This window comes from Rutidosis leptorrhynchoides, chromosome 3 (genome assembly GCF_046630445.1).
Source record: "Rutidosis leptorrhynchoides isolate AG116_Rl617_1_P2 chromosome 3, CSIRO_AGI_Rlap_v1, whole genome shotgun sequence".
In the NCBI taxonomy this organism is placed as follows: Eukaryota; Viridiplantae; Streptophyta; class Magnoliopsida; order Asterales; family Asteraceae; genus Rutidosis; species Rutidosis leptorrhynchoides.
Window position 1 is genome coordinate 449,344,279 of NC_092335.1, and position 17,131 is coordinate 449,361,409.

Here is a 17,131-nt window from a genome sequence, read left to right on the forward strand (position 1 = left end):
CACGCCTCATATAGAGTTTCATTTAGTTTCTGTGTAAACGTAACAATTTCTGCTTGAAGTCTTACGGCTTTAGATGCAGGAAAGAATTGTTTAAGAAATTTTTCAACTAAAACGTCCCATGTATCAATCGCCCCTTCAGGTAATGATTCCAACCAATCTTTGGCTTCTCCCTTTAAAGTCCAGGGAAATAACATGAGATATATCTGTTCATCCTCCACTTCTCGGATTTTAAATAGTGTGCAGATCCTATTAAAGGTACGTAGATGTTCATTTGGATCTTCCTTCGGCGCACCACTAAATTGGCATTGATTAGTCACCATGTGTAGAATTTGTCCTTTGATTTCATAATCTGGCGCATTAATGTCTGAATGAGTAATTGCGTGACCTTGGCCAGTGCGTTTAGCTCTCATTCGGTCTTCCATACTTAAAGGTTCCAGATTCTCCATAATTGAACTTGTTGAATCGGAATCACTAGAGGATTCTGATTTAATGGTTCGTTCCTCAACAATCTCTGTTTGAATGATTGGTGGTTCCGGAGGAAAGTTTAGTGGTTCAGGATCTACGAATCGTTCCTGAATATTCTTCAGATTCTCAATTGTGAGGTCGGGTTCAAAAAATGGATTATCGGAAATTTGAACTGGAGTACTTGGTCGACTGGATGACGATTCTAAAGAAAAATCAACGGTGGTAATATTTGCTAAATGTCTTGATCTAGTTACAGGTGGTGAACGTACAAAAGGTGGTGAACGTCTTGCTCGGTGCATTCACTGAATATCCTATTAGTTTTTAAAAGGAAAGAAAAATTATAATAAGTTATCCAATCAATAGACTTTTCTGATTTTGCCCACGTTTCGAATAGCCAAAAGATGCAGCAGAGGGGCAGGATTCGTTTGGTCTCAATATAATTGAGGACTGTTTGGCTCCAATAACCCGGTCCACGTACAAATCCAACTATTACTACGAACCAGAAAATTTTGATGTCTATCAATTTAACCACTTAAAATAAATTTTCGTAATTTTAAGAAATTTAGATAAGAAGTAGAATAAAAATCTATGTCCTAAAACTAGAATAGCGAGAAATAAGAAAGAAAAAGAGTTCGTCGAAAAAGGTCGAAAAAGAAAAATGGTTGAAAAATAAAATGTGACAGAAAAATAAAAGAGACTTATAAAACTTAAAAATACTTGACTAACCTAACCTTATTACTACTACTAACTTAAAATTATAATCGCAAATTGAGATTACTAATTGGAATGATAATTGATACATAGGTAAAAGATGTCTAAAAATATTAAAGCTTATAGGAAAAACTAAATTCCAAATGGAAATAACTTGAAAAGGTACTAAAATCTAAAAACTGCGTCGCAAAATTCTAAAGCACTTAAATCTTAGTCTAAAGAAAAAGCACTTAAGGAATTCTACGGCAAAGCCTAAAAATCTAGAAGTAAAAATAACTATGGCAAAGACTATGAATTAAAACTAAATATGAGCGAAAAATACAAAAGTTACGCTAAAACGATTAAAAAGGGAAAAAATATAAAAATATATAAAAAGTTGTAAAAAGTACAATTTTTATAAAAATATTATTTTTATATTATTTATTTTATAATACTATTAATTTTATAATTTAAATAAACTAATTAAACTAAAAATACAAATTAATTAATATCTAAAATTAATTAATATAATAACTAACCCTAATTAGGGTTTAATATTAATAATAATTAATAATAATCTGTAATTAATGCTGTCGGCAGGTTCAGTAGGGCGTGTCAGATGGGCTCATGCGATCGCATGAGTCCTCAGTTGCCCAGCCATGCGATCGCATGGGCTAGGGTTTCGGGCCACAGAGTGGGCTGCTACAGTACAGGCCGAATTAATAATTTTTTTTTCCTGTTTTTGCTGTAAAATATAAAATATATTTATTAATTAAATAAAACTTATATTTTTACAAAATAAAAAAAAATAGAAATAAAGAAACTTTATAAAACTTAAATATTTACCAAACTCTAAAAAAAATATTTATATTTTTGTTTTTGTTTTTTTATATTTTCGAATATTTAAAACGTATTTTTATAAAAACGAATTTTAATAAAAGTAAACTAAAAATCTTTTTTTTTTTTTATATTAGCGTTGCCCTTCCGGCGTTTAAGAGTTTTTCCCGGCAGCGGCGCCAAAAATAACTTGATGTTTCGCGAGGTGTATATAAAATAGCTTATATTTTTACAGGAAATACTATTAAATACGATACAATTTTACACAAGATATTTATTTATTTAGAGAATGGATATACTTAAACCTTGCTACAACACTTATAGGCAGTGTACCTAATCGTACAGTAGTGTAGTTTTTAGTAAGTCCGGTTCGTTCCACAGGGAATCTTTTTAAACAAAGCTTAACGCTATATTAGTTTACTTTTATAAAAATACAAATATATATATACGTAATATTATTATTATAAAGGGGGTTTTTTACCGTTTAATGACCGGTTTGTCGATTTTAAAACTTTAGTCGCAGTTAAAACCAAATGTAAAATAATAAATAAATACAAGACTTAAATTAAAGCGTAAAGTAAATAACGATAATGAAATTGCGAATAATAAAAGTGCGATAAAATAAACTTGCGATAATTAAAAAGTACGATAATTAAAAGTGCAATTAAATACAATAACAATAAAAATGCGATAATTAGAAGTGCAATTAAATATAAAATAAAGGAAATTAAATATGAAATAAAAGAATTATGCTTATTTAAACTTCCGTAATCATGATGTTTGACGTGTTGATTTTAGTTTTATGCCCATGGGTTAATTGTCCTTTGTCCTGGATTATTTAATATGTCCGTCTGGTTTTTGTCCATAACAGTCCATCAGTCATAAATATAAAGTGCGAGTGTCCTCGTCAAATTATCCTTATACCCGAAGTTAAATATTCCAACTAATTGGGGACTTAAACTGTAACAAGATTTTAATACTTTGTTTAATAATTACACCAGGATGTCGACTGAGTGTAACCCAAGGTTTTAATATTTTGTTATCAATTATACCAAGTGTCCTTGTACATAATTTCACCCCTGTTTTAATTATTCTAGTGGCTATTAATCCATTCCCGTGTCCGGTTAAATGAACGATTATTCGTACATATAAATACCCCGCCCATCGTGTCCGATTGAGTGTATATGGTAATTTATAGGGACGCCCAATTGTAAATCTTTATATTAACATTAACAAACTATCATTTAGTTAAACAAATATAAAGCCCATTAATAGCTCATAGTCTAATTTCCACAAGTGTCGTTCTTTTGTCCAAACCTCAATTATGGTACAAAGCCCAATTACCCAATTTTAGTAATTAGCCCAACATCATGATTACATCGGATTAAATAAGCATAATAATAACTTAGCTACGAGACATTAAATTAAAAAGGTTGAACATAACTTACAATGATTAAAAATAGCGTAGCGTTACACGGACAGAATTTCGACTTACACCCTTACAACATTCGCTAACATACCCTTATTATTAGAATTATAATTAAAATTAAAATTAAAATATAAATTATATATATATTACGTATATATTGAGAGAAGAGAAAGATAGATTGATGTTGTGGTGCACCAAAGCTCGATTTTTATAGGCATGTGGGCTGGAACTGGGGCTCATACGATCGCATGGATTTATGCCTTCCAGGCCATGCGATCGCATGGCCAGCTGGGGAGGCTCATATTTGGTTGTTTTCTTCTGCTGACGGTTTTATAAATAATATAATATATTAAATAATTATAAGAATTATTTAAATATTATATTATATTTATGTGCATAGTTGACTTGTAATTTTTAGTCCGTTGCGTCGAGCGTTGAGAGTTGACTCTGGTCCCGGTTCCGGATTTTCGAACGTACTTGCGTACAATTTAATATCTTGTACTTTTTGTTTTGAATCTTGTACTCTTGTAATTTTGAGACGTTTTTTATCAATAATTGGAACCTCATTGATTGTATTTTGTACTTTTGAGCTTTTTGGTCGTTTGCGTCTTTAATTCATCGAATCTGTCTTTTATCTTCACCTTTTATTATTTAAGCGAATATCACTTGTAAATAGGACAATTGTAACTAAAAGCTTGTCTTTCTTGAGGAATAATGCTATGAAATATATGTTTGTTTTTAGCATTATCAATATTAAATGAAATTGTTATTTACATGATTAAGTGTTTCCAACATATTAAGCAATCAAACTTGTTAAGACTTGATTAATTGAAATTGGTTTCATATAGACAATTGACCACCCAAGTTGACCGGTGATTCACGAACGTTAAAACTTGTAAAAACTATATGATGACATATATATGGTTATATATATAATTAACATGATATTATGATAAGTAAACATATCATTAAGTATATTAACAATGAACTACATATGTAAAAACAAGACTACTAACTTAATGATTTTGAAACGAGACATATATGTAACGATTATCGTTGTAACGAAATTTAATGTATATATATCATATTAAGAGATATTCGTACATCATAATATCATGATAATATAATAATTTAAAATCTCTTTTGATATTATAAACATTGGGTTAACAACATTTAACAAGATCGTTAACCTAAAGGTTTCAAAACAACACTTACATGTAACGACTAACGATGACTTAACGACTCAGTTAAAATGTATATACATGTAGTGTTTTAATATGTATTCATAAACTTTTGAAAGACTTCAATACACTTATTAAAATACTTCTACTTAACAAAAATGCTTACAATTACATCCTCGTTCAGTTTCATCAACAATTCTACTCGTATGCACCCGTATTTGTACTCGTACAATACACAGCTTTTAGATGTATGTACTATTGGTATATACACTCCAATGATCAGCTCTTAGCAGCCCATGTGAGTCACCTAACACATGTGGGAACCATCATTTGGCAACTAGCATGAAATATCTCATAAAATTACAAAAAATATGAGTAATCATTCATGACTTATTTACATGAAAACAAAATTACATATCCTTTATATCTAATCCATACACCAACGACTAAAAACACCTACAAACACTTTCATTCTTCAATTTTCTTCATCTAATTGATCTCTCTCAAGGTCTATCTTCAAGTTCTAAGTGTTCTTCATAAATTCTACAAGTTCTAGTTTCATAAAATCAAGAATACTTCCAAGTTTGCTAGCTTACTTCCAATCTTGTAGAGTGATCATCCAACCTCAAGAAATATTTCTTATTTACAGTAAGATATCTTTCTAATACAAGGTAATACTCATATTCAAACTTTGATTCAATTTCTATAACTATAACAATCTTATTTCGAGTGAAAATCTTACTTGAACTGTTTTTGTGTCATGATTCTGCTTCAAGAACTTTCAAGTCATCCAAGGATCCTTTGAAGATAGATCCATTTTTATCATTTCCAGTAGCTTTATCCAGAAAACTTGAGGTTGTAATGATGTTCATAACATCATTCGATTCATACATATAAAGCTATCTTATTCGAAGGTTTAAACTTGTAATCACTAGGACATAGTTTAGTTAATTCTAAACTTGTTCGCAAACAAAAGTTAATCATTCTAACTTGACTTTTAAAATCAACTAAACACATGTTCTATATCTATATGATATGCTAACTTAATGATTTAAAACCTAAAAACACGAAAAACACCGTAAAACCGGATTTACGCCGTCGAAGTAACACCGCGGGCTGTTTTGGGTTAGTTAATTAAAAACTATGATAAACTTTGATTTAAAAGTTGTTCTTCTGGAAAAATTATTTTTCTTATGAACATGAAACTATATCCAAAAATCATGGTTAAACTCAAAGTGGAAGTATGTTTTTTAAAATGGTCATCAAGATGTCGTTCTTTCGACGGAAATGACTACCTCTTTCAAAAACGACTTGTAACTTGTATTTTTGACTATAAACTTATACTTTTTCTGTTTAGATTCATAAAGTTAAGTTCAATACGAAACCGTGGCCACTGGAATCACTCAAAACGGATTAGAAACGAAGAAATGGCAAGTAAAACAAGATTGATAAAAACTACTCATTTTACCTACGTGAAAGTTAGTAATAAATCTATTCCAACCATAACCTAATCAACTTATATTATATATTATGTAATCTTGAGATACCATAGACACGTATACAATGTTTCGACCTATCATGTCGACCCATCTATATATATATATTGCGGAACAACCATAGACACTCTATATGTGAATGTTGGAGTTAGCTATACAGGGTTGAGGTTGATTCCAAAATATATATATAGTTTGAGTTGTGATCAATACTGAGATCCGTATACACTGGGTCGTGGATTGATTCAAGATAATATTTATCGATTTATTTCTGTACATCTAACTGTGGACAACTAGTTGTAGGTTACTAACGAGGACAGCTGACTTAATAAACTTAAAACATCAAAATGTATTAAAAGTGTTGTAAATATATTTTGAATATACTTTGATATATATGTACATATTTGTTATAGGTTCGTGAATCGACCAGTGGCCAAGTCTTACTTCCCGACGAAGTAAAAATCTGTGAAAGTGAGTTATAGTCCCACTTTTAAAATCTAATATTTTTGGGATGAGAATACATGCAGGTTTTATAAATGATTTACAAAATAGACACAAGTACGTGAAACTACATTCTATGGTTGAATTATCGAAATCGAATATGCCCCTTTTTATTAAGTCTGGTAATCTAAGAATTAGGGAACAGACACCCTAATTGACGCGAATCCTAAAGATAGATCTATTGGGCCTAACAAACCCCATCCAAAGTACCGGATGCTTTAGTACTTCGAAATTTATATCATATCCGAAGGGTGTCCCGGAATGATGGGGATATTCTTATATATGCATCTTGTTAATGTCGGTTACCAGGTGTTCACCATATGAATAATTTTTATGTCTATGTATGGGATGTATATTGAAATATGAAATCTTGTGGTCTATTGTTACGATTTGATATATATAGGTTAAACCTATAACTCACCAACATTTTTGTTGACGTTTAAAGCATGTTTATTCTCAGATGAATATTAAGAGCTTCCGCTGTTGCATACTAAAATAAGGACAAGATTTGGAGTCCATGTTTGTATGATATTATGTAAAAACTGCATTCAAGAAACATATGTCGATGTAATATATTTCTATTGTAAACCATTATGTAATGGTCGTGTGTAAACAGTATATTTTATATTATCATTATTTGATAATCTACGTAATGCTTTTGAAACCTTTATTGATAAAATAAAGGTTATGGTTGTTTTAAAAATGAATGCAGTCTTTGAAAAACGTCTCATATAGAGGTCAAAACCTCGCAACGAAATCAATTAATATGGAACGTTTATAATCAATATGAACGGGACATTTCATATATAATACTAAAATCCCATAAGTTACGGAGGAATCTACGGAACCTGTCATGCAAAAGTAACAGTAACAGATACGCTAAGATATGAATTAGCATATATGTTAAGATATGAGTTTTGTCTATACACTATCTAGGCAATAGAGGCAGTAAGATGTGTCTAGACTTTAAGGATGATAAGCAAATAATTTTCGACTCTAAATGATAAGCAAAACTTTTGACATGCAGACACGGTCGAAGTCTAGACTCACTAATGCATCCTAACGACTTATCAGTTAGACACACTATTGCAGATCTGGTTTGCTAAGACCACCGCTCTGATACCACATGTCATACCCCGTCCTAATCCGTTCGGACGAAGTCACCAACATCTGGTTCCATTGCGATGATCGACTCCAAATAATATTTTACAATGACCAAATGCACAGCGGAAGGTTTCTTTCATACCTGAGAATAAACATGCTTTAAAGTGTCAACTAAAAGGTTGGTGAGTTCATTAGTTTAACATAAATAATCATTTCCATCATTTTAATAGACCACAAGATTTTCATTTCCAGTTCTCATAAATAAACGTCCCATGCATAGAGACAAAATATCATTCATATGGATTGAACACCTGGTAACCAACATTCACAATATGCATATAAGAATATCCCCATCATTCCGGGATCCTCCTTCGGACATGATATAAATTTCGAAGTACTAAAGCATCCGGTACTTTGGATGGGGCTTGTTGGGCCCGATAGATCTATCTTTAGAGTTCGCGTCAATTAGGGTGTCTGTTCCCTAATTCTTAGATTACCAGACTAAAAAGGGGCATATTCGATTTAATAATCCAGCCATAGAATGTAGTTTTGATTACTTGTGTCTATTTCGTAAAACAGTTATAAAAGCAGCGCATGTATTCTCAGTCCCAAAAATATATATTGCAAAAGCATTTAAAAAGGGAGCAAATGAAACTCACGATACGATATTTTGTAGTAAAAATATGCATATGACGATACTGAACAATGCAAGGTTGGCCTCAGATTCACGAACCTATATCAATGATATATATATTAACACATATAATTGTAATCGAATAATTTCATCTATTAATTATCAAATATTTATATACTAAGTTTTGTAGTTATATAAAATTTATACTAAATCTCAACTCAATTAAAATATATATTTTATTTATATATTATATCTTAAATTATATTTTATATATATTTATTTCGTATATATATTTGAAATAATTAATATTTATACATACATACATACATACATATATATATATATATATATATATATATATATATATATATATATATATATATATATATATATATATATATATATATATATATGTATATATATATATATATATATATCTTTAGTAGTTTATTTTAGGCTCTTCTAGCACTTTCCAAATATTCTGAATGTTTTTTTTTTTTTACAATTTGTAAAATAACCTACCTACTAACTTAGGACTTAGTTTAAATAAATTTTTAATATTCTTCTCAAGGTTTAAGTGTCTCATGAATTTTGTACTACTTGTTACCCAAATAAGTTATTCACATATTTGTTCGTAGTTCACACTATTATTTAAGGACTTATCGCAAAATTTAATTAGTTATTGTCCCATTCATATCTCTATAAGTTAATTTTTGCAACCACCTAATTACCTTTGGTTTAAATATATTAAATTATTTTCTTTTATCTGCAATCGTGTATATACCTTAAGGACTGAGTTCGTAACTATAAACTGATTAAATCTTTCTGTCTAACATATGTATTTAACAAATTCGATATCTTCTTTTTATCTTTATTCCATTGTGTATATATATATATATATATATATATATATATATATATATATATATATATATATATATATATTATGATACGATCCGGTTCAGCACCAAGATTTACCAGCCCATTAGTAAAATAGATATAGCCCAATTGAAGCCCAATGTGCAGCGACCCTTTTGAAGAAGTCTGGATCAGTTGAAGCAAGTTGCACGTGTCTTTGTTTGGGTCACTATCACACGTTTCAAGCAGTTAACCATGTACCTTATTATATGGATTAATTTAGCAATCCTTGTGATCATGCTTTATCATGTTTAGGCAAATAGTACAAGTTCTTTTATGTATCAATTAATTATTTATTTCTCGCCATTTAGTTTTCTTAGTATAAATATGTAACTCGTTTATTATTGAAAAAATTAATATGAATGAAGTATTTGGTTAATCCAAAAAGTCTGTCTCTTATCTATTTTCTTTGGAGACTCGCCATCTTGAATCGGCTTTATTTTAGGAGTTCACGTTCGACTTGAAAAGACCGTATCATATTACCATGACTATCAATTACACAACTAATAGAAGCCTTTTTATTCGTTCGATTACTTTTCAATCCAAATAAAAAATTTGTGAAAACCATTAACACCTATTTTCCTTTGTACTGACCATTTGGGTTCTCAAAGTCCAAAATGGTAGGCTACTTATAAATTATAATTTTTCTTATATAATTTTTTTTTATTTTTTTTTATTTTTATTATTATTATTTTTTTATATCTAATCATAGGCTTGAGACTAAGGGTCCAACTTTTCAACTACCATTTCCTTATCCGAATAAATATAGGTACATGTCAATATAATATATAGACACTGAAATATTTGTTCAAAGATTGAACATTCGAAAAAATAATAATATAGATATATATTCTGACAAGCTATAGATCCATACTTAACCATCTTTTACGTTTTTTTATCAATTTATGTGTACTAATCATAATATTTAAAGGATAAATCATAAGTAAAGATTAAAATCAAAAAGTTAAGTTTTATGTTTTATACCTTTGAAGAAATGAAGCAAGAATTAATATCGTATGAATGTGTCCTTCGGTTCTTGGGGTTCTAATGGTTATAAAAGGTTTGATGTGAGTTAGTTTCCGGACAGAAAATTGAAAACAAGAAAGATGGTTTGCATGGTGGTAACCCATGACGTTTTGGGTTGTTCCTGGCTTCGAATATCAGTAGCACAGCAGTCGTAGCAGTGGCCAATTATTTAAGTGGTTTTGGTGTTTGATGGTAATGAGCGAAATTAGTGTCCATGGTGGGTTTGGTCTCGATTAATAAAAAAAAAAAAAAGATTTCGAGTTTGTGTTTTGTTTGAATAGTTGCAGAAGTGAAGTATGGGTTGGGTTTGGTGATGGTAGTGGTCGTTGTTCTTAAGGAAAGAGAAGAAAGAAAGAGGTTAAAGATGGTGATGGTTTGGTTTGAAGAAGTAGGAAAGTTGATGGGTGTTCATGGTGGCCAACGGTTTTGGAGAAGGGTAGTGGCGGATATGAGTGGTGACCGGTGGAGCTAAGGTGGTTGCTCGTGGTGTGTACCATGGTGCCTCATCTTGTTTGGGTTGACAAGCAGAAAGGAAGAAAGATGAAGCATACTTGAAATTGGAAGTGGTATATGGATAAGTGCTATCCATATATAATACATTGATAGATATTAGACAATCATCAATAGGTATTTATTCAATCATCCACAGTAATTCATGTAAAGTAGTAATTATAATAATCAATCAATTAACATGCTAATGAACTAAAACGTGCATCAAGATTGTACAGTAGTTTAATATCATGCCGAGAGTTTTAACATGTAGATTATATCGTGCTCCTTTGTTAAACAGTTCGGATAATTTAATTCAGAAAAATCCCATATTTTAAAATTAAAACCATTTATTTAGTTTGGTCATTATGGTATAAAATTCGATCATTAACTATTAAATAAAAATTACATTAATTATTCACTTTCAACCCCAAGTAAAATATAAAAAGTTTTAAAATTTATCAAATAGCTTCTAAATACATTTTTACTAAGCCTATAATTTATAAAACTCATTTTCGTATCACCGTTTATTTAAAATTACATAAGTTTGAATTTAACTTGCTTAATATCAATCGAAACATTAAACGAGTATTAAAATCATTTAATATTTATTTTTAATATACTTTATTTATATATAGAGATATATTTTAAGTAATAATTATTATAATATCCTACTTTTATTTTATTTTACATAATTAATTTTAATAACAACAACATATAATACTACAAGTTATATTTCAAATTATTATTTATATATATACACACACACATATCCATTTACAATTAATTGTTCGTGAATCGTCGGAAATGGTCGAAGGGTAATTGCATATATGAAAATAGTTCAAAATTTTTGAGACTCAACATTATAGACTTTACTTATCGTGTCGAAACCATGTAAAGATTAAGTTTAAATTTGGTCGAAAATTTCCGGATCGTCACAAGCAGTTTGCATCATTAGTCCATAAATAGACACTCATCATATGTGATTACTTAAAACAATATTAACATTAAATCATTAATAATACCATCTATAGTAATGGAACTTTTACTTTTAACATTTTCTTCCATTATTTTCTTCTTCTTTCTACTCCACGCGCTCGACCTCTATCGTGCACGACGCCTTCCCCCGGGACCAGCGGCGGAACTTGAACTCGGATACAGGTGGGGCGAGTGTAAATTTTTTTTAATTCTTTCATAGTCAGGAGGGACGAACACTAAAAAAACCTTATTTTTTAGTAATTTTTTTTTTAGTGTAAACATTTTTGTTCCGTAAAATCCAGGGGGGCGGACACCACCTTTGGGATACCTTAAGTACCGCCACTGGCCGGGACCTACCGGCCTCCCCATCATCGGAAACCTACTAGACGTCGGTCCAAAACCACACGAGTCCCTAGCCAAACTCTCCAAAAAACACGGTCCACTTATGACTATTCGCATGGGCAGCATCACAAGCGTGGTAGCATCTACGCCAGATGCTGCCCGAGAGATTCTTCAACGCAATGATGAGTCCTGCTCTGGGTGTAGTGTTCCAGACGCAGCCGCCTCGTTGGAACACCATAACGCAACAATGGTGTGGCTCTCAGCCAATGGAGAATGGCGTACTATTAGAAAAGCACTCAACATGTACCTCACACACCAACATAAACTTGACACACTTAGCGCCCTTCGCGAAAATGTGGTAAATGGAATGTTGGATTTTCTTCGAGACTCTGGGAAACAAATGACGAATGTTGACATAGGGAAGTTGGCATTTGCGGTCGCGCTTAACATGATGTCTAACACGTGTGTTTCACAAAATGTGACAAGCTACTATTCTGATGATCTTGAATGGTTTAAGACGGCCGTTAAGACGATACTGAGAGTCGATGGGAAGTTGAACTTAGCGGATATATTTCCAGTTTTAAGACCGTTAGATCCACAGAATATACGACGTCAGGCGAAGGCAGCTTATGATTGGTTGGATAAGGTGACCGATGTGTTCATAAATGAGAGATTAAAGCATCGAGAAATGAAGCTACCAAGATTTGGAGATATGTTGGATTCACTCTTAGATTTTAGCGCAGATAATGAAACTGAATTCAATCTCGTACAAATCCGAACTTTACTTGTGGTAAATCCTTTTTTTCCATTGCTCATTTACATTTGAACTTAAGCTTTTATGTATTAGATATTATAAAAACATTAAACTAATTAGTGAAAAAAGAATGCACCTTCGTTGTTAATGATGCATATCACATTCGTATGATACTCCCTCCTTAACATTTTTATTGTCCATCTGTTAAATAAATAAAAAAATTCCACTTGCAAAGAATAGCTAATACTCCGTATAAATCATTTAGGTCCTTATTTTACTTCTATTTATTATTATTATTTAATTTTTTTAAAAGCAAGTAAGATTTTATAACCACGAGAAATATACCAGGGTCCAAAACGAAACGAAAAACCACGAGAAAAGCCTACAAAAGAAAGCAAACGAAGAAACTATACATGATGCACACAATTATACCATTACATTGGATGATGAGATTATAATTATAAACATACCTTAGTCAGTCCACTTCTAGAACCAAGAAGTAATGACAATTTAGTTTATAATGTAAGTAGTCTCAACATCAACCTTTTGATCTAAGATACCACATCTATACCAAGTGTTAAATCCAACAACTTGTAGATGTATAATCCTCTTGACCAATAGTAAACTCAATATAATTCTAATATGGTTTGAGGATTCTCATTGTGAATTAAACCATAATCCATGGTTGGCGTTTACAAGTAACAAAGTACTTAAACTCCATCACAATGAATTCTACTAGACCATGCTTAATCTCTCTAACACCATGCTAAATTGGTCACTTGATGTAATCACATACATCATACCGCCAATTTTCAAAGCATACCGGTATTTAAAAACAATTAAGCAACATCCCATTCTCATTTCATATTAAAACATAATTTTTTTTTATTTTATTTTTTTTACTTGTACCAATTTGTAGATATCAAAAGATTTATGGATATAAATCACCAATGAATAAAGACTCTCATGGCCATTTTGAATTCGTAACAAAATCAGTCACCTCACAATAATACAATATTGTCTTGTAACTTTTTCAACGAATTATTACCACCCGTTAATTAACCTAACAGTTGTTACCACTTAAATTATTGTGACTTATCAACCATCACAATTATTACAGCCACAGGAGGTATTCATGTCAATATTCAAAGAACATAATAATGCTTTCTTTTATTGACACCGTATATATTTAAGTGACTCTAATTATCATCAATACATTCTGATAATCCAACAAATGGAAATGACAACTCCATTTGTACTAGGCCACAATTTCGACTATAATACATCACAAACCATGCACATGAAAATTTTTAGTATGTCAGGGTATCATTTTGCCCACATCAGTATATCCCATATATAATGTATACTGACAATATAAAGGGGTGATATGAATATTAACAATAAGTGGATCTTTGCATCAAAAGGTTAAATGCAAATAACGAACAATATGTGTAGTATCGTTTCCCACTTATTCCAACGTTTACATAAATTAATCCGTTGATATCATGTGAACAGATATGAATCGATACATTCAATATTCAATATCAACACACCTTTTAAAAATAACCGACGACATTTTCTTTCCAAATATATTCATATATATTTCTCAAAGATCACTGTTAATAGGATCATTTGATAAATGGGAATTTTCTTATCATATGAACATAATGTATAACACCCATGTGCCATCACGAATATATAGAATAATAAAAGTAGTGATTACAATTGCAATTCTACTGCAATTTTGTAATTAATGATAAATACCCATTAATAAGTGTAAGGATCCACATAATTTCCAGAAAACCGATGCACACTAAACACGTATGCTTCCAATATCTAATGATAAGTATGTATTTGTAAAATCAAGTTATCATAATTACATAATTTATTTGTAATGCGTTCATTTACACATACAATTTCAGTGGACCCTTAACCATGCAATTGTGTTTTCAAGTTCAATTACAAACACTACATTTCATCCCAAATCATGCCATAAAAATAAATAGGATGAACAGAATATACATACCTGTACGTTATTTCACCATTCATTAAACAAGTTTCAGAATCCAGAAAATTATCCCCATCACATTGTACAAAATCCCATATGACTTCATATCAGATACGTGAGTCAAATCTGGTTTTTGCACTTGTTGCAGATTCCACGAATCATTTCAACCATGATCATCACAAAATACTTTATAGATTTGTTAGAAATAAGGGTTAGAAGTTGACTGCCGGATTCGTTCTTGAATCGTGTATTCACTTTCTCTATAAAGTATTTCGACCCTACGATTGCCTCGGTTGCACGAAATCTTTACAGGGATAAGACAAGAACGCAATCAATGTTTTTGGCAACGAAATCACTGATCAAATTGTTAGAGAGTATGTGTATTTTCTGTTTATATGTTCATTATGAAAGCAAAAAATATTCCTATATTTATAGGAAGTGAAAAAGGTGCGAGTAAAAGAACGCAACCTTTCAATGTAAATATGCAACTTTTCAACGAAAAGATGCAACTCTTCATTTACATCTTTTAGAAATAACATCACTCTTCATTAAGAGATGTAACCATTCGTGGTTACCTTCCCATGAAAAGATGTAATTTTCAATACCTTATTGAATTAACTCGAACGAGCGTGCACTCCACACTCTCCAAACTCGTCATTGAGCTTAATTCGATAAGCCTTTGCTTTCTAGTAAATCCCAATTAACTAAAATGATTGTTGATAACACTAAAATCACCAACAGAAAAGAGACGATCGAATTAGCCGGTTCCCGATCTATTGTTGGACGAAGGAACGTAGAACCCCGGATTGATCAACCATTGGTGCCATTCAAGTCTTGCTTTCTTTACCCGTTTCGATATCCATTCGAAACTTGACAATTGGATGTTTGTAATGATGGCCGATATATTCCATGGATGCTTTTTGAATATTAAATCGTTCCTGGTCTTCCATAGATGATAACAAGTGACCCATTTGACACTTTGCCAAACTTGTTTTCCGAGAGTTGATGACCCGTGTAACAAAGAAATGTCGTCAACGATATTTTCCAAAGAAAACGAAATTAAGCTCGGAATGTTACACCATTTCAAAACGTCATTCCAGACTTCTATTACTTTTGGACAATTTGCAAGACAGTGGTCAACAGTTTCGACATTAGAATCACAAACAGGGCATAGAATGGAGTCGAGGTCGATACCTCTTTTATCTAACTCTACTCTAACGGGAATTCTTTTTTGTTTCGCTCGCCAAATAAAAATACCCACTTCTATTTATTATTTAATTATTGTTAATCATTTAATTTTCAATAATATAATATTCAGTCCAGGTTGTTTAAATAAGAAGGCGAAACTAACAATTGATCGATGAATAATAATTAACAGAAAATCAATTGAAAGACATTTATTATGTTAGTTAATTATTGTATAACAATCGATTGTTACATTACAGGAGTTGTTTATAGCGGGCACGGAAACAAGCTCAAACACTACCGAATGGGCAATGACTGAGCTGTTCGTTAACCCGGATATGTTTTCAAAAGTCCGAAAAGAAGTCTCCACAATAATTGGAAAAGATGGAAAATTCCAAGAAGCAAAAATACTAAACTTGCCTTATCTGCAGGCCGTTATTAAAGAGACAACTAGGCTTCATTTAGCTGTACCTTTTCTAATACCTCATAAAACAGAGAATAGTGTTAAACTCGATAAGTATATAGTTCCCAAAAATACTCAAATATTGGTGAACGCGTGGGCAATCGCGCGTGACCCCAAATATTGGGATGACCCGTTATCATTCAAGCCCGAGAGGTTTTTAGAAAGTGAGAAGGACTTTAAGGGCCAACATTTTGAGTTTTTACCGTTCGGGTCAGGCAGAAGGATGTGTCCGGGTATACCATTGGCCCATAGGGTTGTGAGTTTAATGGTGGCATCTTTAGTGTATCATTATGATTGGAAACTTCCATATGATAAGGAAGACATGGACATGAATGATACTTTTGGCCTAACATTACTTAGTTAGGGCAACACCTCTTATTGCTACTCCAATACCTAAATCATGTATTGTAAGTGACATGATTGGTGCGAACATGGTTGTTCATAATTGTTGAAAAATTGCAATCATGTTCTAAATGATTGTGATTTTAAATTTCTACTTGGAAAAGAATTGCATTACATTATGTTATCGTTGAAGTGTGTCTTAATCGATAAAAAAAAAAAAAAAAAAAAAAAAAACTTCCTATGACTATGATTCTTCGTCAGTGTCTATGAAAAGGGCATGTTAAAGAGTGTC

General features: G+C 31.3%; 1 protein-coding gene across 1 annotated transcript; it reads left to right on the plus strand.

Moving 5' to 3' along the window:
- Window positions 1–11,803: 11,803 nt before the first annotated feature.
- Window positions 11,804–16,861, plus strand: LOC139897962 (cytochrome P450 76T24-like). The gene is made up of 3 exons (XM_071880678.1): window positions 11,804–11,903; window positions 12,102–12,877; window positions 16,295–16,861. The coding sequence occupies exons 1-3, from the start codon at window positions 11,804–11,806 to the stop codon at window positions 16,859–16,861; spliced, it is 1,443 nt and encodes a 480-aa protein (XP_071736779.1).
- Window positions 16,862–17,131: the final 270 nt, after the last annotated feature.

Coding starts and splice junctions, on each gene's coding strand:
- LOC139897962 (XM_071880678.1), top strand. CDS start 11,804: ATGGAACTTTTACTTTTAACATTTTCTTCCATTATTTTCTTCTTCTTT. Junction 11,904..12,101: donor ACGCCTTCCCCCGGGACCAG/CGGCGGAACTTG, acceptor GGCCGGGACCTA/CCGGCCTCCCCATCATCGGA. Junction 12,878..16,294: donor AAATCCGAACTTTACTTGTG/GTAAATCCTTTT, acceptor GTTACATTACAG/GAGTTGTTTATAGCGGGCAC.